This window comes from Hyposmocoma kahamanoa, unplaced genomic scaffold (assembly GCF_003589595.1).
Source record: "Hyposmocoma kahamanoa isolate Upper Pololo Valley unplaced genomic scaffold, ASM358959v1 169, whole genome shotgun sequence".
NCBI classification, from domain to species: domain Eukaryota; kingdom Metazoa; phylum Arthropoda; class Insecta; order Lepidoptera; family Cosmopterigidae; genus Hyposmocoma; species Hyposmocoma kahamanoa.
Window position 1 is genome coordinate 2,358,843 of NW_020653611.1, and position 24,165 is coordinate 2,383,007.

At 35.7% G+C, this 24,165-nt stretch overlaps 1 protein-coding gene across 1 annotated transcript in view; it reads right to left on the reverse strand.

Moving 5' to 3' along the window:
* Positions 1-1,742: 1,742 nt before the first annotated feature.
* The window catches only part of LOC113225662 (lipase member H-like), a 23,910-nt gene continuing 1,487 nt past the window's right edge, over positions 1,743-24,165 (reverse strand). The window contains exons 2-6 of the mRNA XM_026458038.1: positions 20,380-20,555; positions 19,674-19,804; positions 12,462-12,643; positions 6,677-6,829; positions 1,743-2,086 (exon numbers count right to left, since the gene is read on the reverse strand). Of these exons, the coding sequence (XP_026313823.1) occupies positions 1,743-2,086; positions 6,677-6,829; positions 12,462-12,643; positions 19,674-19,804; positions 20,380-20,555 (986 nt within the window). The remainder of the gene's footprint in view (positions 2,087-6,676; positions 6,830-12,461; positions 12,644-19,673; positions 19,805-20,379; positions 20,556-24,165) is intronic.

The following is a 24,165-nucleotide window of genomic DNA, read 5'->3' on the forward strand; positions in this document are numbered from 1 at the left end:
TATGAACGCCTCGCCACTGCTGGGCAGTGTCCCGAAGTTGACTCATAATTCCCTAGTTAGTTTGAGATCGAGAAATCGGTGTCGTTGTTTGGTTGAGACATTATTGATTATGAAATCGATTTCTTTTTACACCCTGTATGTATATTTGTGCGGTATAAATTTGTTACATGAGCTTATTATCGTTGGTATCAATATTTTTATTTACTATAAAATAATTACAACATAACATGTTTCTTTAGAACTTAAATTGTCACCAACATGAATATTTTGGCCAAAATCGTTGAAGAAGTTAATTATGTGAAACTAGCAGTATATCAAGGGTCCATATGTAAGTTGTCAACCCTGTAGTGTCCCTGTAATATTACGCTTCGTTACGTTCGAAATTTTATTTAAAAGACACTTGTGTAATGACACAATTATTTTCGTTAATTTATAAAAAAATTATACTAATGATATCGTCGTGATGAATATGATTTTGTAGTACGTTGCATGTAGTTATTTATTGGCAATTAATAATGAATTTTTTTTGTTTTGCTAATTATAATGAAGTATACTATCTTTTTATAATATATTAAAAATCCATACAGTGTCTCACATATAGGCGCGGTCCTAAACAGGCGTTTGGCCTCAGGCCGGGTGACAACGCAGTAATTGACCGCACGTATATGTGGCATTTTCCTGGAATGTGACTTTTGCTCCAGGTATCTATAGTGTACCTGTAGTGCCAGAACTAACAGTATTTCTCGCCGACGGAATCTCGTTTTCGAGCTACATCTGTAACAGTAAAAGCCTAAATTGAATGCTTATAGCAGGTGCAAGTAAGACTACTACTACAGAAATACTGAGCAGAATTTACGTGACAGGGAAACGACACTTCCATTATTCGCGTACGGTGCGATAGTAAAACTTTGAAATACCGTAGCTATAGTTGGATTTTTTATTAGAGATAAAAAAAACGTTGCGAAGTTTATTGTATAGTAATCTGTTTGGTTCAACAGAACCTGTAACTTGGGCTTTTTCAAAAGCGAGAGTGAATAGGCATTATTTAGGTGTGCACGCTCCTCATCGTCACTTTCCATCAGGTGAGATGGAGGTCAAACTCTTGTGTTGTTCTCTCACAAAACAAAGAATAAAAAATAAAATTAAAGATTTCTAAATGTTAATTTGCCAAATATCATTTACATTTAGTCTCTACTCTATTCAAAAAATGTGTAACTTTATTTTGTAAAGAATATTACATTATCTTCTTTTTAATTGTTTGTTTAACGAAAAGTAAACTTCTCATAGAGTTGTGGTATATTGCTCATTTTAACGCATCGCTGCATCGCGTCGCCTGGTGATGGCCATTTGAGGCGACCCTTATTGAGTTCTTTTTATTATAATTAAAAATAAGAAATCAAATTAGAAATCTGACTATAGAAAACAATTAGAACAAAATAAAGATAGTCTTGTGACAGTTTAATTCGCCGTACGCGCCTGATTCTAACGAAATGTAGGGTAAAGTGGAATGTCTAATAGGCTTCCAGTACAGCTCAAAATATCACAGGGCTCGCCCCGTCCAGAGCTTTCAAATCGACTGACGTTTGTAATGTGCTCTGTATATATACATACATTAGGTAGTTTTTTATACGAACCGTATTTCGGCCTAACAAAATCATAATAAGTAGTTGTTGTTTATTGCTTATTTTAACGGACTTATGAATAAAAAATGCTATCATAATATTAAGTACTTTTATTTCATGTCATACTATGAGATCTTCGTCAGGTGCAGTTTTCAATAAATAATTATTAACGCCGTAATCTCGTGACTTCGTGCCATCTTCAACGAAATATGGCACGAATTCTGTGGTAGGTAAGTAATATATTCCAGGTTTACTAAAATTTGTTTTGGGACCTAAATAGTTCGTTTCAATTATGCCGTCGTAGCATCGGCCGTGGCGGACGCTCGCTACAGAGTCGCAGCGAACTCCGACGAATTTATCAGTGTTCTTGTATGCTAAATTCCAGTAGAAAGCGGCTCGTACGTGGCTGCAGACTAGGAAACATGGTAGGATGAAGTTGCCGGTCATTGATGGTTGGTATTCACCTGGAAAGATTAAAAATTACGCTTTAGTTAATGAAAAGTAACGACCAAAATCCTTTAAAATTGTTTAAAATAATGATGATGACTTCCTCCTGCTACAGTCCCTCCGATTTGGTAAAATTTCAGTGCTTACATAATACAAGGTTCTAATATGTCGAGTTTTCAGTTTACATCAGATGGACCAACTTAAATATGAATCAAAAAGACTTGAAGAACTGGTGTTATTTTTTTCGGTACAAAAGAAATTCAATTTATGATTATTTTTTGTATTGCCAGTGCATTTTTTAAGATTACGCCAATATCAGTTTTGTAAAAATAATATAAATTTATGGCGGTCGTCGCCAACGTCAGTTTAGAATTAATAATTATGTCTATGCATTATACTCACAAGAAGATAGGCTCGGGTTGCTTGTTGAAATTGGACATTCTTTTTCATTTTAATAGTAAAGTGGCTAATGATAGTTACAAGGTTTCAAAATATAACATTGAAGAGCTTTTATTTACCATTATAGTATGCTTACGGTACTTATAGTTAGATTTAAAAAAATATTATCTAGTCTCGTTCATTTCTAGATTAGATAAACCAATGTCTAACACAAGTCGATGAAAATCTTGTTATGCGGACCACCACTGATAACTATAGAAACTGCTACACTACGCTTTTCTCCGTTTTTAAATTAATTTTATAGCGCATGTTAAATAACATGGATGCCACGTGCTGACTAAATACTGTTAAATTTGCAATTCAAACGTCTGATTACCATTTATAAGTAATTATAAACCTTTCGGCAGTTAAATTTCATAGTAAAGTACAATTATGTAACTAGAGAAAGTTAGTTTTAAGAGGGAAGATATCTAAGAATAGTAATTTATAACTTAATGTTTAGTGGTTTCCAAAATCGTAACAAAGTACTCGGAATATAAGAGATAATTAATTTTATTGGATAGTATGTTCAGGAGCGATTTACCACGGTGCCATATTTGCAAAATGTCAGGGTTCACACCAATAGTTATTTGTTCAACAAGAGAGCAAAGTCGTTTTTTGGTGCGAGTGCTGTTTTTGAGTCCTGAGCAAGCGAAAGATTCTATAGTTGAATCACGAGCGTAGCGAGTGATTCAGAATTAGAATCTTGAGCGAAGCGAGGGACTCAAAAATACGAGCTGCAAAATAACTTTGCTCTCGCGTGATACATACAACTTTTCACCTCAGCAGCGAGAACATATATATATACTAAAGGGACAAGTAATAAAAACACGTCATGAAAACAAATGCATCATTGTATATTTACAAAAATACAGAATTTACAAAAAATTAAAAGTGGAACGTGAAGTTTGTACAATTCTGTAGATTAAAAGTTACTGTTTTATTTGGAACAGTAATCGTCGTAGTGTTTGCTACTTGAGTAGTGGTCGAGGTTTCATTATGAGTTGAGCTGGATTGTGACCCTTCCCGCACCGTAAAAGTTGGTGATTCTGGGCGGGTTTGGGTATGATTCGCATCACTGGAGGTGCTAGGTTGTGCCCAAGAATGCGAAGTCTGTTTTAGGTTTATCGAATCTATAATACGCTTACAGATTTTTGATTTATTTTCTATTGAATCTTCGATATATCCTTCAGCCACTGTATTTGATCTCCAACCGCCATGGCGCTTCAACGTTGTGAGGTCAGCTCCTCCATCTGCCAAAAGAGTGGCTGATGTTCGCCTGAAGCAGTGGCCAGTGTATAGCTGCGGCTCTTTCAAATCTAAAAATGTTGCGATTTCTCGTGCAGTCGCTCCTATTTTATTAATACCCATCGGTTGCCGCGTACATTTTCCATTACGATATTGTATGAAAAAGCGGTCTGTGATCGTATTGGGAGGGCGCAATGCTTTATATTTCTGGACAACGTGTGCGTATTCCTCACGGACGACGAACGACCTGTCTATATTTGTTTTCGTATTTGGCAGGTTAATCAAAAGAAGGTCGCTGGAATGTTGTTCAATGGCATTAGGAGTTAGATTCAATAACTCGTTGGAGCGGCATGCTCCGTTTATTCCAATGATAAGGATGACCTGAAACATAAATAAAACGTCAATAAGTATTGTGTCTTTTAGAGCAGTCTTAAACGTGGATTTCTCATAATATGTAGCGTTATTTTTAACCATAAAGTTCCAATACAAGTCGCCAAAACAACACATTTAAGTAGGTAAGTATAATTATGTTGATAGAAATTGATAACATAACTACCAAAGTCCAAATTGTATTAACAATTAAAATATAACGCTACGACAACAGTAATAATATTCAATACTTACTTTTGCGGCTAGGAAAGTGCAATCTGGAGCTTCATTAAGAAATTTTTCAATATTAGCAGCCGTGAAAACTTTCGATTTTTTTGATTTGTGGCCGACGGCCGATCTTTTCAAAAACGCAATCAGCTTTGCGTAAGTGTTTATATGGACGTTATTTTTAGTTTGTAATGTAGCTTTCAACATCGAATATATACTCCACATCGTTGACGGCTGTTTTGTATGCGACATTTCAATGAAATAAGACAGAAGCACAGTTTCCGACATAGTGTTTCCTGCGCCCTTTTCGTGCCTCCATTTGTCAAAATGTTCGTAGACTTTCAGGTACTTTTCACGAGATTTACTAGGCAAGAAACTTAGTTCAGCATTTTTAACAGTTTCAACTAACTCTGGAGGAGTTAAAAAATTGTCGTCTTCACTGGAATCGCTCATATTTTCTATTTTATTACGTAGGTAGGTATCCAATTAACTATCAAAGAAGTACCTATCGCAAGCAAATAAGAAATTTTGAATTAAAAAAAAAGAAAGCGCGCTTTTATTTATTGCGTTCCGGAACGTTCTCGCTTGTATTCATTGAAATCACACATTGTAAATATTGTTATCTTTAATTGACGTTATAAATTTAGCATATTTTTATTGCAACACTTGCTTTATTTTTAATGAAAATTGTAAAAACTAAATTATCATAGTATAAAATCGTATTTGTATTTCTCACATAATTTATCTTTTAGATGAATTGACGAGTTTCCGAACGTGCACTCGTTCAGCCATTTTGTGGGGGTCTACTATGTAGCTTAAATATCGAAGTACGAATAAACCATAATTTTCTTTTTCCTTTTTCTTGTAATGAAGTGAAAGGGACGGAGCGACTGATTTTGAAATATGTCGAATTTGTATTAGACCCCTTCGCATTAAATGACAAGTCTCCACTTAAAAAGCAAAAAGCTACTTTTTCTCACGGAGTGAGCAAAATAAGATTTTGCTCACTGATTTCACACAGCAAAATAGCCTTGTTCGAGCTGCTGAGGTGAAAATAAAATATTTATAATTGTAACTTTTTTATAAAAAAAAAAACGACCCCAAAAATTCGTGATATTACATATATTTGCCAAGGTTTATTGAAATCGGTTACTTTAAAGTGCGCGAAACCGGATTCATCCCCTACTTTCCCACTCTTAGGGGTGGAATATTTCCTTCAGTTTTCTGGGATGAGATCAATACAACGGTACCCTCTTTCCAACAAAAGCATCATCAAAATCGGTCCACAAATGCCTTAAAAAATTATCACGTTAACATACATACAAAAAAATACATTTATCGGGTCCCTGAATTTTTATTTCATAATTTAAGTAAACAAACTCTTTGCTATTAAAATTAAATTAAATGTATCTGGAAAGTCGTTCCGTGAAATTATGTACAAGTCCCTAAAATTAACAGACAAGTTTTTTAGATTCTTGTTTCTATTAACATAGAGTTCATAACAAGGGAATGTAGAGAACATGTAGTAGTACCTATTGAAATTTAAATAAATAGTTTAAGCGAATTGAGAAGCCCCTTTTTTAAGTCGGTTAAAAAAGCATTTGACCCTAACAGCGCCAAAACTTTAAATTCTGCCCTGAGTATGTTAGTTTTCGGTCATAGAGAATAGTTATTTTACTTCCACACAAGTGGACATCGGACAACCGATTGACTTGAAATTGCTATAGTATGGAATTCTGATGATCTTACAATATTATGACCTTGATGTGATGCTGCCAGGACAGTCGACCCAGCTCTACTTACGGTAAGACTGGCGTATTTAAACTGGCCATATTGAATGTGGTGGTGTAGTGGCTTTTTTGAAGTGTGTTGCTTTGTATCGGTTTTTTAAAAGTTTTATAACTTGGTACTTGGTGTAACGGGCTGGTGTCCGCAACTTGACGTCAAGGCGCCTATTTTGCGTGTAGTATTATAATTAAATATAAAAACGTCGAGAATGTTCGTTATTAATATTATGTTTAAAGACGATTGAAGATCTTGCCTACGTCTCACGTAGTTACGACAAAAATGTCAGATACGACCACGAGATGTCACCCTGAGACAAGTTGACAAGTCCCATGTGCCTGTAATTTCTACACCACCCCTAAAGAACGTAGTAATGTAAGCATTGCTTGCACATGCTTGGCGGTAGAAATAGGTAACTGCCGTTAATTAATTTTCATTCAACTGGTATAAAGCACTACACAGATGGAGAAGGATCTCTCCCAAGATGTTAAACGAGTACTACGTGATCCTGCACCACGGAATTGCTTGTTCGAACTTACCTCCATTAGCATAAAAGTCTACATGTGCAATGGCATCAGCGATGCCAAAGCCGTCAATGTTGGTATGCAAAGCATCTGTGTGAATGGCCGCGTCAGCCTGGAACCTCTCTGTTTCTGGCAAGTTGCGGAAACAGGGTCCAGCCGGATCCAAAGCTGAAAAAAATTCAAAGCTTTTTTAGCGAAGCTGATTTACTTTGGAGTGGGCTTATTGTCTAATTTTATTTTACTGTACTAATGTGCGATGAATTTAAATTAAAAATGTTATTGATCGTCGTCGTCAACTGCTGGGCAACAAATACAACACACTGCGTTCCGGTTTTGAAGGGTCTAGGCAGGGCTGGTAGCTGCAAAGGTATATCGTATATATAACTGGGTGACGAAATACTTAAGATTTCTGATAGATGGCGCTACGGCTAAAAAGTCGTTGAAAAAACCAAATACAAGGACACGAAAACAAACAGAAAAATTCGTGAGGTCCGCTGGTTCGTTCCGTGGCTTAGTTGGTATAGGATCTGGCACGGTATGCTAGAAGACGTCGTCGGTTCAAATCTGGCCTGCTCGAAGGGATTACTTACTGAGTGATCGATCTTTGTATTAATAATTATATCAAACTAGGAGTAACATGTTTTTTTAACGCATGTATTTATTAAATTCATTGACTTACAAATAAATGGACGACGGGTCTAATACAAAAACCACGAAAACAATGTCCCAAGTCAACCTATTTAAACGTAGTGACATGTAAAGGAATATGAAAAAGCTAAAACGTTGAATTTAAATTGTAATGTCATCGCAGTACTGTCTAATTTGGCTTGCTTCGCTGTCAGTCGAACAAACGAAGACTAGAGCGTGAATGACGCTCTGTATACGATTTTAACGCCCTATAAGTTCGGACACTTTTTAGCGCGGACCCGACGTCCATATAATTGTAAGTCAATGATTAAATTAGTCAATTTTAATGAAAATAATTGTTGATAGTGAAATTACGGGCACACGGTACTTCTCAATTTATGTCTCAAGGTGACGGGCGCGCCCTCAGATCTTTGCGATTTAAAGCTCTGAGTGGCACTGCAACTGTTATGGACAGGCGTGTCGCTTACAACCACTCATACGCCTTGTTCGTCGCATTATTTTGTATCATAAAAAGACTGTGTAATTTTTTTTTATATCAACTAAACTAAATAGAGTACGTATACTATACGATACTCATTTTTCAAATGACTTTAATATAATTTGTAAAAAAATTAATTCGGAAATAAAGCCAGTGTCCTGCCAATCGATTAAACCAAAATGAACCGTATTAATGCGGGAAAAAATTTAATTCAAGCTGAGTTAGTATAGACTCTTAACTTCAATAATATTTATCGTTTCAACTGCGTTATTATTCTAAGGTTTCAACAATTAACTGCCTCCGTGGCCGAACGGTTACCATGCCGGACTGCCACGCAGAGGTCCCAGGTTCGATTCCCGGGCCGGGAGAAATATTTGTATGACCTACATTTATTTCTCTCGTGAGTTTGGGTGTAATTTGTGGTCGTCTATGTGTGTGTCCATGGCACCCGCGACACAGGGTTTCCCTAGTGCGGGGCTATGTTGAGTGTGTGCGTTATTATTATTATTAATGTCTTATAATAAGGAAGACGTACCAAATATCGGATACTTTTTGAACATTCGAAAAAAACACTAATATAATATAGGAAATGAAACTATTTTTCCGGGTTTAAATCGCGTATATTTGTTTTTTCAAACAAACCAGGATGCTGCGAGAGGTCATTGAAATTAGAAAACATCCTAATTTCAACAGGGAAGATGGTTTCTCCGTACCACAAGTTTGGGATCCAGTATTTCCTCTAATGAAAAATCCGAAACAGACATAAGACTGCAGTACTAATTAATATGTATTAGTTTATTCTAATTTCTATTATTAATTAATAATAAATTGAACTTAATAAAAATTCATTCAATAAAATTATTTGTAAAACTTAATGTAGCGTAAATTGGAATGTTTTCTTTGTAAAATAAAAAATCAGGTATTTAATTAATAACTATTGTAACTATAGTGAAAAAATAGAGTGGTTTGCATCAATATTAGACTTAACTGGTTGAAGACTACCACCTCAGTCAACCGTGACCATGAGACCTGTAAAGGGCCCGAAACGTCGGTTTGTTTGAAAAAACAAATATATGCGATTTAAATCCGGAAAAATAGTTTTATTTCCTATGTGTAACAATCGCGAAAACCTAAGAACTAATATAATATTAAAAAATTATATTTATTGCAGTCATAGTCATTGTCTATCTAAAGGCTTTACATTAGAAAATGAATTAAACTTATATCTATGTTCATTTATTTTTTATATAAGTATTTGGTTTTAATTACAAAAATCAACGATGTTTTCACTTGTCCTACCCTAATAATGGATATCCAGTATATGGTATACTATTCAATACTGGATATCCAGTATAGGGTACACTCTATTTAAATGATCCTTTGAAATTTCCAAAAGCAGTAGGTAGGCAAAAATCTCAACGGTCATCTTTTTTAATGATCCCCCAATTAAACAAATAATTAAACATTTGAATGTGAAAGACCCAACCAGTGATGTAGGTACCCCAATATCGGATATCTAGTATTGTGGATACTTAGGTATCCAATATTCAGGTAACTACCTACTTGTACGTACAATAATCGGTTAAGAAAATTTCTACCTGCACAATTATCGCTAAAATGCATTAAGTTTTGTATTCTAACTATGCGCCTAGCTAGTACACAAAATATAATATCACTTATGAATGTTGACAACTAACCGAAGGCAAAAATGGCGTAGACAACTAGCAAAATATTGGTAACTTACATTGACGAAGAAGTCCTAATTTTTAAATGAAGATGGTGTTGTTTAGTTTTCATTATAGCGGGGTATCCAGTATTGTGCACGTATCCAATATTTGGTACGTCTCGCCTATATATATATATATACAACGTACGACGAAAACGGAAGACTCAAACCAATTTGATAACAATCCTGAGTCATTTTTTATACTTAACGGTCATTGTACCATAGCTAAACAAACCTAAACGGCCTAGCAAGCGTGCAATGAAGTTTAAAATCCTTACGGTAATCTATGGTACCGCTATAACGACCACTTTCAATTTCTACAGCTTTTTGCGTGGCTTTGATTGTACTAGTCTGCTGGGTCACGAAAACTAGTCCTCTAACAACCTTACCGCAAAGTTGAACGGCTGTGTTATACTTTAAATTGTACGTGTTGACCTTTTTTACATCGGTGCCGGTCTGCTGGACTATTATTAACCGGCGAATAGACTGGTTTACACGTATTAATTAACTTAAATTTAACTTAATTTATGCGTATAAACATTCTCTTCACAGCTGTTAAGTAATAATCGATATCCATCGATGATTACGTTGGTAGAGTATGTAAGTGATGAATAAGTAGAATACAATGAAACACATTTTGTTAGTGTGTTGATGATTATATTTATTTTTTTGACGAGTTAGCTGTTCGATCTAATGTCATCAAGCTCAGGGTGTTCATTATTATTATTATTTTAATCGCACACACTCACAGCCCCGCACTAGGGAAACCCTGTATCGCGGGTGCAATGTTATGTATACAAATAAATGTAGGTCGTACGTAAATATTTCTCCCAGCCCAGGAATCGAGCCCGGGACCTCTGCGTTGGAGATCAGCATTGTAACTAATTGGCCACGGAGGCAATTCAAAGTCTAAAATATTTACAAAATAACATGTAGGGGAACGTGGGGTATTGGGAGCCCGCGGGTAATGAGAGCGGTGTTAAACTGGACTTTCCCAATGCTCGTATGTCCCTATGTCTTCTTCGTTAACGTTCGACGAGGTTCGAGTCCCGCGCCCCTGTAGAACCCCAAGTTTAGTCGTATGAGATGGTTGTGTGTTTTTCACTCTACGTTTATAAACTTTGCCAAATTTCATCATCCCAAGCAATAAAATGCATAGATACTACATTGTATTTACACTAGCTATGTCACCATATCTATCAAATTTTAGAAGGTATACTTGAAATCACAATAACAATAGAAATGTTTTTAGTGTTTTAATTCCTTTTTCAATTCGATGTTACGCGGATAATGAGAGCTATTTGGCTCTCCTTATCCCATTGCAATATTCACTGGATATTCCGTTAACACCTTGTTTATTTCCATACGGTACTTTATTTAAGGTACATTATTAATACAAAGATCGAACACTCAGAAAAAATTCCTTCGATCCGGTCGGATTCGAACCGACGTCTTCATGCCGTGCCAGACGCTATACCAACTAAGCCACGGAACGAACCAACGGACCTCACGAATTTTTCTATGCGGCATATAGCGTCTGGCACGGTATGCAAGAAGACTTCGGTTCGAATCCGACCGGAACGAAGGAATTTTTTCAGAGTGTTCGATCTTTGTATTAATAATTATAACAAACTAGTGGAGTAATTTCACAAAAAATAATTGAATATCAATTCAATAAAAATTTAATTTATACTTTTTTTTTTCAGACATCTATAATGGCTCCCATTTGACATACGGGATTTCACCGACTCCCATTTCCCGTTCTGTGGGGCAATGAGAGCGAATGACATGTTTAAGTATTTTCTTTTTCAACCAATTATTTTATTTTAGTTTCATATTTTCTCTGTGATTATCTAGTAACCAGATATGGGAAGCGTACGTTCATAACTATTAAAAATTTTAATTGTATAAATTATGGCTTTTATTGTCTGTTTTCCTTAGTAGGCTCCCATTCCCCCATGCTCCCCTAATACAATATTCCGAAACTGGGTTCTGGTTTTTTTGTGGCGTTTTATTTGGCGGGCGGCAGAATTAGAGCGTTTGCATACTTTTCGTATCCGTCCTGAATCCGAGAATATACAGATCCAGAAAACTCGAACCAACTCCGTATGATGCTTGTGCACTAAGTCCGATATGAATCCGAGAATATCGAATATCGCTTGTACACCTACATACTCCTACTTACTATTTGTCCTTTCAATCTCTGTGAACCTTTGGCCTTGTTAGTACATAACTATGAAGAGGCGTTGGGTTTTGGGTACACCTTCTGTTGAACGGACCTTACAGAGAAACATTTTTAATAATTAAGATGAACTTAACAAGAGAGCAAGAAATTTATTCACAGTTAGGTATTATTGAATGAGCGTGTCTACTGTCAATTTTGTTTTATATATTATATAAAACAAAAATGTATGGATACATGCTGTTTCCCTTCATCCCTTCATGCAGCCATCACGTACGAGTACTTTGATCCACGAAAACAATTATCCGAAATAAAGGTATTCTCGACTTCATAATTCGGATTGATTGGTGCGCAATACCTCATATAAATAGCACAGATTACTAACAGTTACTACGTAACACATACTTCACTCTCAAACAAAATCGAAAATGTCTACACTGTAATAGCTTACTAAATCTGATTAATGACACCAGACACCCACTAGGATTAAAAAAAACCTAAGCTCGCGCTCAGAGAGGTGAGAATATATTATATTATTATATATATTGCCGGCCGTGTGCAATCGTGCGGAGACGAATGCTCATAAATTAAAGATTTGTATGAGCGCTTGTGCCGACGTCGGTACGCTCAGTGGTAGGCACTTATCGCGTAACCTTGAGCGAATGACTGAGCACTGTAAATACTACTACGACTACCTCGCACCGTCATTTCTCGGATTCGCAACTCACACAAGTGTACATATACCTATATATTATGGTTTTCATACCCGTAAGTCTTTCAGGTCGCTTTCCAGTGAGCTCTCGGTACTTGATAGAAGCGAAAGAGGCGATGTGCGCACCAAGACTACCTCCGACCATCTCAATTCGATTTGGCGATAGACCCAGACGAGTCAGCTCTGCCAGGAACTCTCCTATAATGTGACCTAGAGGCTTCGTGATGCGCGCTGCGCTGTGGAACGCGCACAATATTATGTTAGAAATAGCTTATTTATTTATGTGTATTTGTAATTTTTTTACTATCTGAAACAATATATTTCCGCACATATTAACGCATAACAAAGTAAACAAAACTATCTAAAAATATTACGAAAAAAAAATGTGTGTCATTACACTTGTGTATCAATGCAATGCAAAAGGTAGGTACAGCGCAATAACTATAAGTAATATATTTCTAGCACACAGGACAAATACACAAAAACCATAATAAGAGCTAAATAATTTGAATAGTAATAAGAGAGAAAATTCACAATTGTAAAGGAGGGAGTTTCTTTCTTCCGTTGGATGAGGTTACCAAAACAAGCCAAGTAAAACTCCAAGTGGTTCAGAAGATTTTTATTTTCACCTTGTATGTCGCCAATACAATTTCACCCTATATGCGGAAGGACCGGGCAGTTGTTACAAGAAGGGACTCATTCCTGGAAACCGTTCCGCGAGATGAGGTTCATTCACCATATATGAGCGTACGAAATATTAGAAGAACCGGGTAGCAGTTCCCAAGAAGGGACTCACTCCTAGAAACCGTTCCGCGAGATGAGGTTTATTCACCCTATATGATGGGCAATAATCTTTCACCCTATATGAGCGTACGAAATATCAGAAGATCCGGGTAGCAGGGCAGTTACCAAGAAGGGACTCAACTCCTGGTTGCCTTACTGAGCTCTCTGTATTCTCAGGTTTCTCTTCACCTTTCGAACACAATTTTGTGTTCGAGTAGTTGTTCGAGGGAAAATCTTAACACCGCGATTCAGAAATAACGCCAAATGGGTCAATGCCATCTAGCGGATTCTTAGAGAACTAAAAGTGAACAATCTTGCTTAAGGCCGTCTATAAAGTACATTTGTTACACAATAAGTTATCTTTAGAAATGACAGTATTTTGTCGCTACCGGCCGGGACCCTACACTCGAAGCATGGAATCCGTTACGGTGTACACACTGGAGTTTCAATACTCAATACTTTATTGCATACCATAATGTTATATACAAGGTGGTAGGTAGCATAAATTAAGATCGTTATGGACCCTGTAAGGGCACAGGAAATGACAAAAATCTGAAGGAGGTCTTAAAAAATTGCATAAAATACTATATTATGCAATCGTTGCATAATGAGGGTTCTCAAAGAGTTTAAACGGTCGTGAAAAAGGATTTCGTGCTTCGAGACTACCTAGGGCCTCTGACTCAACTTTAATACGCCATGATAATGCAAAGAGCCTGAAACGTTGGTTTGTTTGAAAAAAACAAATATATTCAGGTCCGGAATAACCTAACCTCCGTTAAAAAAACCGACCTCAAAAGTCATTCATCCCCTAGTTTACCACCCTTAAAAATAATGAAGTGAAAATTAAAAAATAGTGAAATATTTTCTTCAAATTTAAATGGGACCACTTCTGAGGTACCCTCTTTCCAACAAAAAATAATCATCAATATCGGGTAACAAATGGCGTAAAAAATAAAAAAAAATTAAAAATTTCACAAGTTATCGCGTAACATAAATGTACATACAAAAAAATTTTTTTTAAAGGCGGTTGAAAATAGTTTCATTTCCTAAGTGTATTATTACATTACCGTAATAAAGTTACGCTAGGTACAAGTGTAACTTTTTTCCGCAGGAAAAATATGAGGTTCCTACTCACTAAAAACCCCTGGGTATTCCCACACCCCGCATCAGACGGGGCTATGGCCACGTGGTTTACGATCCACGGCCCCGCCTGGTATGCCGGGATACTTGACACGCCAACCAACATATGAACCCTTGTCCAGTGGGTAACAAAAGCACCCGTTTTTGCAGGCACATACGTGTAACTGGTTACCTATCACAAGCTAGAAACATGACTAACAGACTTTTGTTTCTCCGAAAACCTTTAGACTTTTATTGAATAGATTTTGCTTCATTTGTCCGAAAACACGTTACGGTTTTCTTCATTACCCTTTAATGTTTCACTATTTTGACATATTAACAAGTTATTCTTTTAATTAGTAATACAAAAATCGAACAAAATCGCAAGCAAAATCCAATTACGCTTTTCTGAAATTTTATAAGTTCCAATAATTATTCAAATTCGCCTATTACATCCGAAAAAAATATAAGTTCGTAGCTGAAATTTCCATTTACTTTTTCCGAAGTCTTATTTCCCCAAATTTTGTATTAACACTTGCATCGTTTTGGCCAGTTTCCACTCTTATAATGCCCTAAAAATTCGCTTTTCAAGTATTGTTTACGCTTCTGTGTGAAAGGGTTTTTGACCTGTCTGTTATTATATGTAACAGCAATACTAGTGTAGTACGGAAGACGATGACGACATCGACAATAAATAATGCACAGTTATTTCACCTTGATTACGACTTCGTTATAGTTTTTGTATTGCAGAGCAATTTGTGAGTTGTATAAGAAAAAACTAGTTACAAGAAATAATTAAGCCTATTGTAGATGAACGAATGAAATCACCTGTATTGCACATTAAAAAAACACAACACCAACGCAGAACAATAATGAGCACAGTTTATCGAAATATGTTAATGTATAATAGAAGACCTTAAGCAGTGAGGTCTTAGCAAAGTATCTCTACATATTTCTGTCAGGCAACCTTTAGATAGAAAATTAGGAGATACAAAGGGTGCAACGAAAGAAAGCGGTAGACATACAAACCCTATTTATATTGCAAAAACGAGTGATTCGTTCTGTGTACCGTTTAAGTTCTCGGGTCTCTCTCAGAGAAAAGTTTAAGGTGACTGGTATCATGACTGTGGCATCACAGTACATTTGCTCAAATGTTCTATATGCCCGTAAAAATATACATAATTTCATTAAGAAATAATATATCCATTAGTTTTGACCTTAGAGCTAAGTCCAAATTTATGGTACCATGATTTCGTTTAACCAAGTTAAACGACTCTATTATGGGGAACGTATACGTTTTTACAATAAGATTCCGGAGCATATATTAAGATTATCATTTCGAAAGTTTAAAAAGTACATTAAAAACGTTTTAATTGAAAAGTCATATTACAAAATTGAAGACTACGTGGTAGATAAAGATGTATGGAAAGACGACATGGCTCTAGATTCCACACAAATTTGATTGAAAGTGTTAGCATAGCATTTAAGTTAATTTGAAAAGAGCAATCCCTAGAGTTTCTTGCTCATTCTTCTCAGGGAAGTCAGCGTAATGAACGAGCAGTAGCTTAAAAGTGACATTTTCAAGTTTTAATTTATTATAGAGGCGAGTAAAATATTCAAAATAACAATAATAAAACGCCAGGTAATCACATCATTTACCTGGTCTCAAACTAGTAAAAGTTTACTGCAATAAAACTCGACTTTTAAACTTTTCAAATAATATATTCGCTGGACAATATCATAGATAATAAGAGCAAGCAGGGCAACTCCCGCTTCTTCAGTGCGTAAATGCCTACACTTCACTCGGAACGTAGGGTTGTCACATTTTAGTTGTACCTACAGGTTGTGAACATAATTCGGAAATTAAGGTGTTTATCACAGTTATTCTTATACTATATTGAAATAACCATAAGCATTTTATATCAGTATTGTGGATTGGTATCTTGATTATGGAGTATAATTATCGAAAAGAAATGAAATACTGAACAATTGTGAATTGAGGATTCTTGTTCAAACTACCACAAGCACAACAATAAATATGTCTACTATTTGATGTTCTTTTTAAAAACCATGTGATCGACTCAATTCTATAGTCAATGGCGCGTATGACGACCCGCTATGCAACGCGAGTACACCGCGCGTTTATGCGAATGTGTGTGCGGGCACATACACAAGCCGTGCTGCTATGTTTGTATGGAGTTACTATATTCGTCTTATTAACACTATGACAATAATGTCAACACGCCAAAATCGCTAGAATGTCAATCATTCCTTTTTTAAATTTTCATTTAACGTCCGTAAAACGTTCAGGAACCATATGATTTTTTTCTTTACAAATTGATACTTGAAATCGCTTGAAAATTTGAAGAAAACATTTGCGATCTAGAACCGAAAAAAAGTTATATTATACATAAGTTTCATTTACGTTTATCAAAGTCAAAGTCAAAGACTATTTATTCCATAGGTAAAATAAATTTACACTTGAAAACGTCACATTTAAGCTACTGCTCGTTCATTGTACCGACGTCCCTGAGAAGAACGAGCAAGAAACTCTAGGGATTGCTCTTTTCAAATAAATTTAAATGCTATGGAATACACTTTGAATCAAATTTGTGTGGATTCTGGAGGATTTATAACATCTAAATTACATTATTTGCGCTTGATTTTACTTTAACTAAATTAAATTCAAATAAAATCAGATTTGAAATTATTTTTAACATACGAGTAAAGTTTTCTCCAATTGCGACATAAACAAAAGAAATTCCTACGAACTCGAAAAGGAATCTTCAAGATCAGAATAATTATATCGGTACAAAAAAGAATAACCCCTTAGGGGTACCCCTTACGACTATAACTAACTGCAAAGGGGGAGAGGAGTTGTCGATTCGAAATATGATGACATATGACCTTCAGAGATTGCGAAATACTTTATGTCGAAACATATTATGATCTATTGCCTAAGTACACTAGACATAATGTTTAATAGTCAGGCGATTTATAAAAGATGTTTCTTACGTGACGTTAATTAAGATCTGGGCACAATATAATGCCGTTTGTGAAAAAGCTACATTTAAAATTTTTATTGAATTGATATTCAATTATTTTTTGGGAAATTACTCCACTAGTTTGTTATAATTATTAATACAAAGATCGAACACTCAGAAAAAATTCCTTCGGTCCGGTTGGATTCGAACCGACGTCTTCTCAGACGAATTGTATACAGAATAAATAAATATAGAATAAATAAATATACAGAAAAAATACACAGAAGTTGGTTAAAAAGAACTAAGCGGTCATCTTTTTTAATGATTGATCCGTTTTGTCTAAGATATAAAATAAATTAAATCGATCTATATTTTAACCTGTTTTGAGCTACGCAAAAAATATTTGATCTAAATAAATTAATTTTGATAGATTTGTGATGGGCCTCAAAACTAAGACAAATATGATTAAAAATTAAAGTTAGACACTTATTTTGAAAACTAAGTAAATGTTGATTAGATTTGTATACTATTATTATATTCATTTTAATATAATTTGACCTGAAAACATCTTCAAATACGCAAATTGGTTTCTGGTTCTGGGAAGCTAACTGCTTTTTTATTAGGAGATCGATATCAAAAGATATGCTGGTTATTAATGTCATCAATCGTTTTAACGATCATTATATCAACATATAATCAGATAAAAAAGAGGATCCGATATTATTTTAGAATACCAGATATTAATTTAGTATGCTTGAACATAATGATGGTGTTACCTTGAATGCAGTTCATTTATAATTTATCCGCAGATCATCTAATATAGATGGAACATATACAATACGTCAATTCTTTTTTTGGGGCTCAAGGAATTGTTTCGGACCCGAGAGATTTGGCATGCTCAAGGGGAGAATTATGACCAGCAACGGATGCGGGTAAGCTGATGATAATGGAGATAATAATAAATGTTTATTTGGAACATAACAAATCCATACCATGACAAAATTTAGACCTTAAAATTTAATTATCATATTAACAAATTACGTAATATAACATCCAGTATATTACTTTTTCTTGTCCTGTCCACGGCATAGACTTCTTATACTATTGATGGCATAAAATATAGTGCTTGGCACCGTCTTTAAAGGATTTGTCAATCCGCGTAACATACTCGCCGATCGTTGCCCAGAGCGAGCCAGACGTACAGAAAGGTACGTGTACATCGTGCGTGCTTCTTTCGTACAGTATACTACTTAATGACTGAGATCCAATGTACTACGGACGAGTCGCGACTGAGAGCTATGGCAGTTTTAATGCTGTTAGCACTGTCTAGCGCTCTCTGAGTAAAAGAAGAACCTCTCTTTCTAAGCACAACAGCAAACCCGTCTTCGGTAACTTGGCAATTAAACCATGGCTCTAAATCCTTGGTACACCCACTGCAAATGTTTTACAGTAGTATCATAGTACGATAGTCTATTCGTATATAATAATAATAATGTGCCAGATATATAACTCGTCCTTTATAACGACATGTTTAGGATGCTGTTGGGGTTGCCCAGGTACTGCAGTGCATCTGGTATGTTTGCCGATGCACACACTGACTGTTTTTATGCTGTAATACGCAAAAAAATAGTTTCAGTGAAACGCAGAATGCTGGGGAGCCCCAACAGCATACTTAGGACATTAGCCGATAGACCGGATAGTGCCTTACAGAGGCATTGGGTATCGGCTTTTATAAATCCTGGACATGGATATTTAATTAATTAGTTTTTATTTTGTATTTATATTTGGTTTTTTGATTCATTATAATTTTTATTGTATTTATTATTTTGTGATTGTGTACTAAATTATTACTAACATAGTTTCTAAGCATTTGTTGTAAATGTAACTAACACCATGGACCCATGTAGTCTTAATAAATGAAATTTTGAATTTGAATTTGAATAACTGTTGGTAAGTGAATAGTGCCAGGACACCATACCAATCCTAACACCTGGTCTAAAGAATTAAGAGCAACGGAATTCACTACAGGGTACTGCCAGGAACACCCAAACCAGAACCTATTTAATAATATAATAAAATATTTTTCCCAAATTCGTCCTACCAGGAATTGAATCCGGGACCTCCTAATCGTGCGCCCACAGAAGAAATCGTTGGGCCACCGAGGTTACTGATTAGAATAGATTTCTCAGGTGGCAGTGTGTAACATCGCCCCCTCATTACAGCACAGACACACAGTAGAAAAGTTTAAGGGACTGGTGTCATGATTGTTTAAAAATTTTAGCTATGGAATAAATGATTATTTGACTTTGCACCAAACAAACCCAATTCTTAATCTTGAAAGCATAAAAAGTTTCGATAAAGAGTATTTGAAAGTTCTTACACTGGATAAGTGCGCACGAGAATGGGAAAAATCTCGACCATGATGACATTCCGACCGAGCGTCACGTACGTCCTGGACATCATGCGCATGAGTGGCGAGAACGACGCATCCATGTATCCGCTAATCATCACCTAAGGGAAACAATTATAGTGATAATTACTGGGTTTTTGTTACCTATCATTAAATTAGTTTAATAAGTTGGCGCTAGAACGTGATGTCTGCTTGTGTTAAACGTCTAAGCTTACCATTTTCGTTCGAAATCTTTCGATAAAGTGCTGTTTTAAATGTATTTATCGATACTTATCGAAAGTATTTTTTCAATAAGTATAGACAATTTAAAAAATATCGTACAATTATATGTCAAACATGTACACCAATATGAAAAAAAACTTTTAATTATTGTTTGTGTTGTGGTGGCAATTGTTACATTGTGTCACTTTGTCTGTCACGTGGACAAGCGGTGCCGTGTGTTATTGGGTAACATACAGAACTTTTAGTAAAAAGAAAATGTATAAAAGTTATCCTTCGAGCCGGTTAGACCATGACACCGGTTGACCTATTATATTTACATTGATAATAAGAAATGTTTTTGAACAGATGCACATTTATTTTAACGGAATAATATTATTCCGTTAACTGAGCTGTACAAACTAACTACTTACGTTATTGTAGGCGATATGAGAAGACGTAAGGTTAAATTTTGTACCTGAGTTTTCCGTCTCTTGAAATCCAAGTATTCAGCAGCACAGGCAGCGCCCTCGACGCTGAGTTTGCACCTCCTCTCACTGCTGCTAAACAGCGACTTCGACGGCCACATCACTACCACGGAAAGAGATTTTTTTGTTCTTTCCGAGAACGTTGTGCTGCGGTTCATCCCAGGACCTGGAATATGGGCAACCAGAACGGTAATAACAATTGACAGGTCACAGCACACACTGAAGTGTAATTAATGAAGTGTAAAACTTCTTCTTGTCGTATCGATGGCACACACTATAATGCTTGCAATGCACCCCATTGCATTAAACTAATATATTAAGTTTAATTTGCAGTGATAATTTTATGTACAATATCTGTGTATGCTTTTTCGTACCTAAAGGTTCATATCATGAAGTAATATCGATGATACAATTGTCGTAGAAATATATGTACAAATTAAACAAAGGCAACCGGCGCCACAGCTCTTACCAACTGAGCTACAAACCTGGGAATCTACTCCCGTTGTCTGCCCGTCATCCGTCTGAAACAGGGGGAGTAGACCCGAAGGTTTGCAGCTCTGGCGCAGAGACCCCCTGTGCTGGTTCTAATTAGATCTTAGGAAATTTTCTTTATGTTGTTCTATCTTTGTATTGAATAATAATAACTAATTAGTGGAGTAGTTTCGCAAAAAAACATAATGAAATTCAATAAAATAAATGTTAATGTAAACTAAGCAATACCTATGGCTCTATTCAATCATTTTAATCATAATTTGTAAATAATGAGTTTAAATATGTTGTGATACGCTTCTTTTATGATGTAAAGTGGCTGGACAACTCCTACCCATCTGTGGGGCATTGCCACTGCACATGACACCCTGAAGCATAAGTTGCCAGTCCCATGTGCCTGTAATTTTACCAGCACCCTTACCCTTCAAAACCGAAACGCAGTAATGTTCACATCACTGCTTGGCGACAGAAATAGGTAAGTAGATTCTTAAACATGGCATAAAAAGTAACAATCAAACACATGGAAATATATTGTGCTTTCCATTACGATCCAGTAGCTATTTACATACATGCTATATAAGTAAGTTATCAAAACGGCTCAGCTCTGCAGTGTACGCGATTTAAAAAAACACGGAAATTTTCAGGCGTCGAAACCGCTTCATTGATTTAGTCGAGCTACTTTTACAGTTTAATGACATAGGTACGGCATTTTAGTTTGGGGTACTGCCGTCGATAATAATAGCACCTTTGTCCTGTCGAAACTTGCGGTTAGGGCAATTTATAATCTGGGCCCCAATGTCTTTGAGAGATAAGTTTAAAGAGATTAACATTCTTACACTAGCCACACAGTGCATTTATGTGAAAATGTAGTTTATTATAATTATTAATACAAAGATAAAACAAAAAAAAAGCTAAAACGTTGAATTTAAATTGTAATGTCATCGCAGTACTGTCTAATTTTGCTTGCTTCGCTGTCAGTCGAACAAACGAAGACTAAAGCGTGAATGACGCTCTGTATACGATTTTAACGACCTATAAGTTCGGACACTTTTTAGCGCGGACCCGACGTCCAGATAATTGTAAGTCAATGGTGACAGACATAATATTAACACGTGGAATAACAAATAAACTAGCTGTTCTTAATAGTTGTCTTCACAAAACCGCAAACTCATTTAAGGGACAATCAATGTATACGCTTCTATAAAAAGATTCCAGGTTATATTCAAAATTTACCATTTAAGGAATTTAAAACTAGGTACAGTGAAACAAAAACTTGAATAACAAAAATCCATGGCTGTGACCCGTTCCGCTTTTTATTCTCGATCTAATATTGTAAATTATAAATGTATTCAAATGCATATTTACAAACAGCAACCCCTTAGAATTTCTTGCTCATTCTCTGCAATACGAGAATCTGTCTTAAGAATGAGCAGTAGAGTTTTATCAATATAACGATTTCAAGGGTAATTTACTTACCTATGAAATAAACATGATTTGACTTTTACTTATTTAATATATAATAGCAAATATTACTGCAATAAAACAGTACAAACGATGTTTCTATAAAATTGCACTAAAACTGTTTTTGTGGTTGGCAACACTTTCACATTTTTCCTGCACTTACATATTTCTTTTTTTAAATGGCTTTGTAAACAAAGTGATATTTAAAGCAGAAAATCCAGTTTGTATAAAATTATGTCGCGGATCAAGTCGCATACTGTTAAGTACTAGAAGGCGACGGCATCAGTAGGGCTAGCACGACAAAAAAGCAAAGCTAAAGCGCGAGATACTGCTATTCTCGCATAGAGATTTCATGCTCTCGCGAGTAATAGAGTGTTTTTTTCGAAATTATTTATAGGATAAACAGTTGCTGAACATAGAGGACGTCGCACTCGTTTACGGCGAGTCATCGGGAAAAACTGTTTTACTAGATCAAGTGGTTAAGAGGGAGCATGCCAAAAAAGTTTTGACGTTGGCTTCGCCCACATTTGTGAGACAAATATACGCCTGAAGTTCGCGCGACATGCGACAGGAGATGTTGAATTTTGCGCATTAAAAGTACCAAATTCGTTTTAGCAAAATAACTATAAAACTAAAGGGATTAAAAAAAAAATCCGTGGTGACAGTTCTCGATCATGCATAAATATAATTAATTATCTAATTTTTGTCTTAATAACCTGTAGCATTTCGATGATGAAACGAAAAAATGTAAAATTAGAGGTCATTTCGTGAATTTTATCTATCGAGGAAACTTTATTGTTTTATGTTTCTGATTAATGTCTATGCTTGAATATATCGTGTAGTTACTCATACAATATATTATTTTTAACTTTAAAGTGGATATACCCCTCTAAAATCAAATCGAAGATTAGGAATTTTTCCTCTGCTCCCTCTTAAGGTATTTACTAATAAATAACCATCTAATAAAAAAATTTACGATGCACATAAGGATATTGTGCTAAGAATGTACTAATTTCTTACACGATAGGTCGTACTTACCCGATTAAATCTATGCACATAATTTTTTTATAAGTATTACAGAGAACTTACTTGATTTTGATTTTCGATTGAAGCCCTATAGTGTTTAAATTCACATTTATCACAAAGTTTGAAAATTGCCCAGCGGTGAAACGACACACCTCGCGCCGCCCGCTGCCCCGTCAGTCGCCATCGGGCGCTTGTCAACGTCGGGTCTGTGTCAAATTTTCTCCGCATGTTCTTATTTTATTTATATTAATATTTATCGCGAGAGTTGCGGGACGCCTTACCTCCTAACATGTAGGCTCATCTTGAAATACCTCGTATTAAAATGTTTGTTTGAAAAAAATCAAATTTACCTACGCGATTAAGTTGAAGAATCCGGTATCTATTGCCCCTCATAAGGAGTTCAAAAGAATGTTCCTTTATAACTGTGACTATTTCCAGCTTCTCTGTTCGACACAGGACCTCAACATTGGTGACCCTTTGGACCCAAAATATGGCAATGTAGGTCATACGTCTATATAGCCACATCTCAAAGATCTCTAGTTTTGAGCATAATGCCAAGGTCAAAGATCAAACCCTCTATATTTAATGTCAAGTATGAAGCTTCATTAGCATCATGCGTCTTTTATTATGGTGGAGTGTTACTCATTAGACAGTAAATGTTTCGGACGGAGAACGAGAGCGGGAGTAGACCGTTTTTGAAGACGGACTAAAATGAAAATGACAGTTAATTGCGCGTGTGTGTGTGTGTGTGTTTGTGTGTGTGTGTGTGTGTGTGTGTGTGTGTGTGTGTGTGTGTGTGT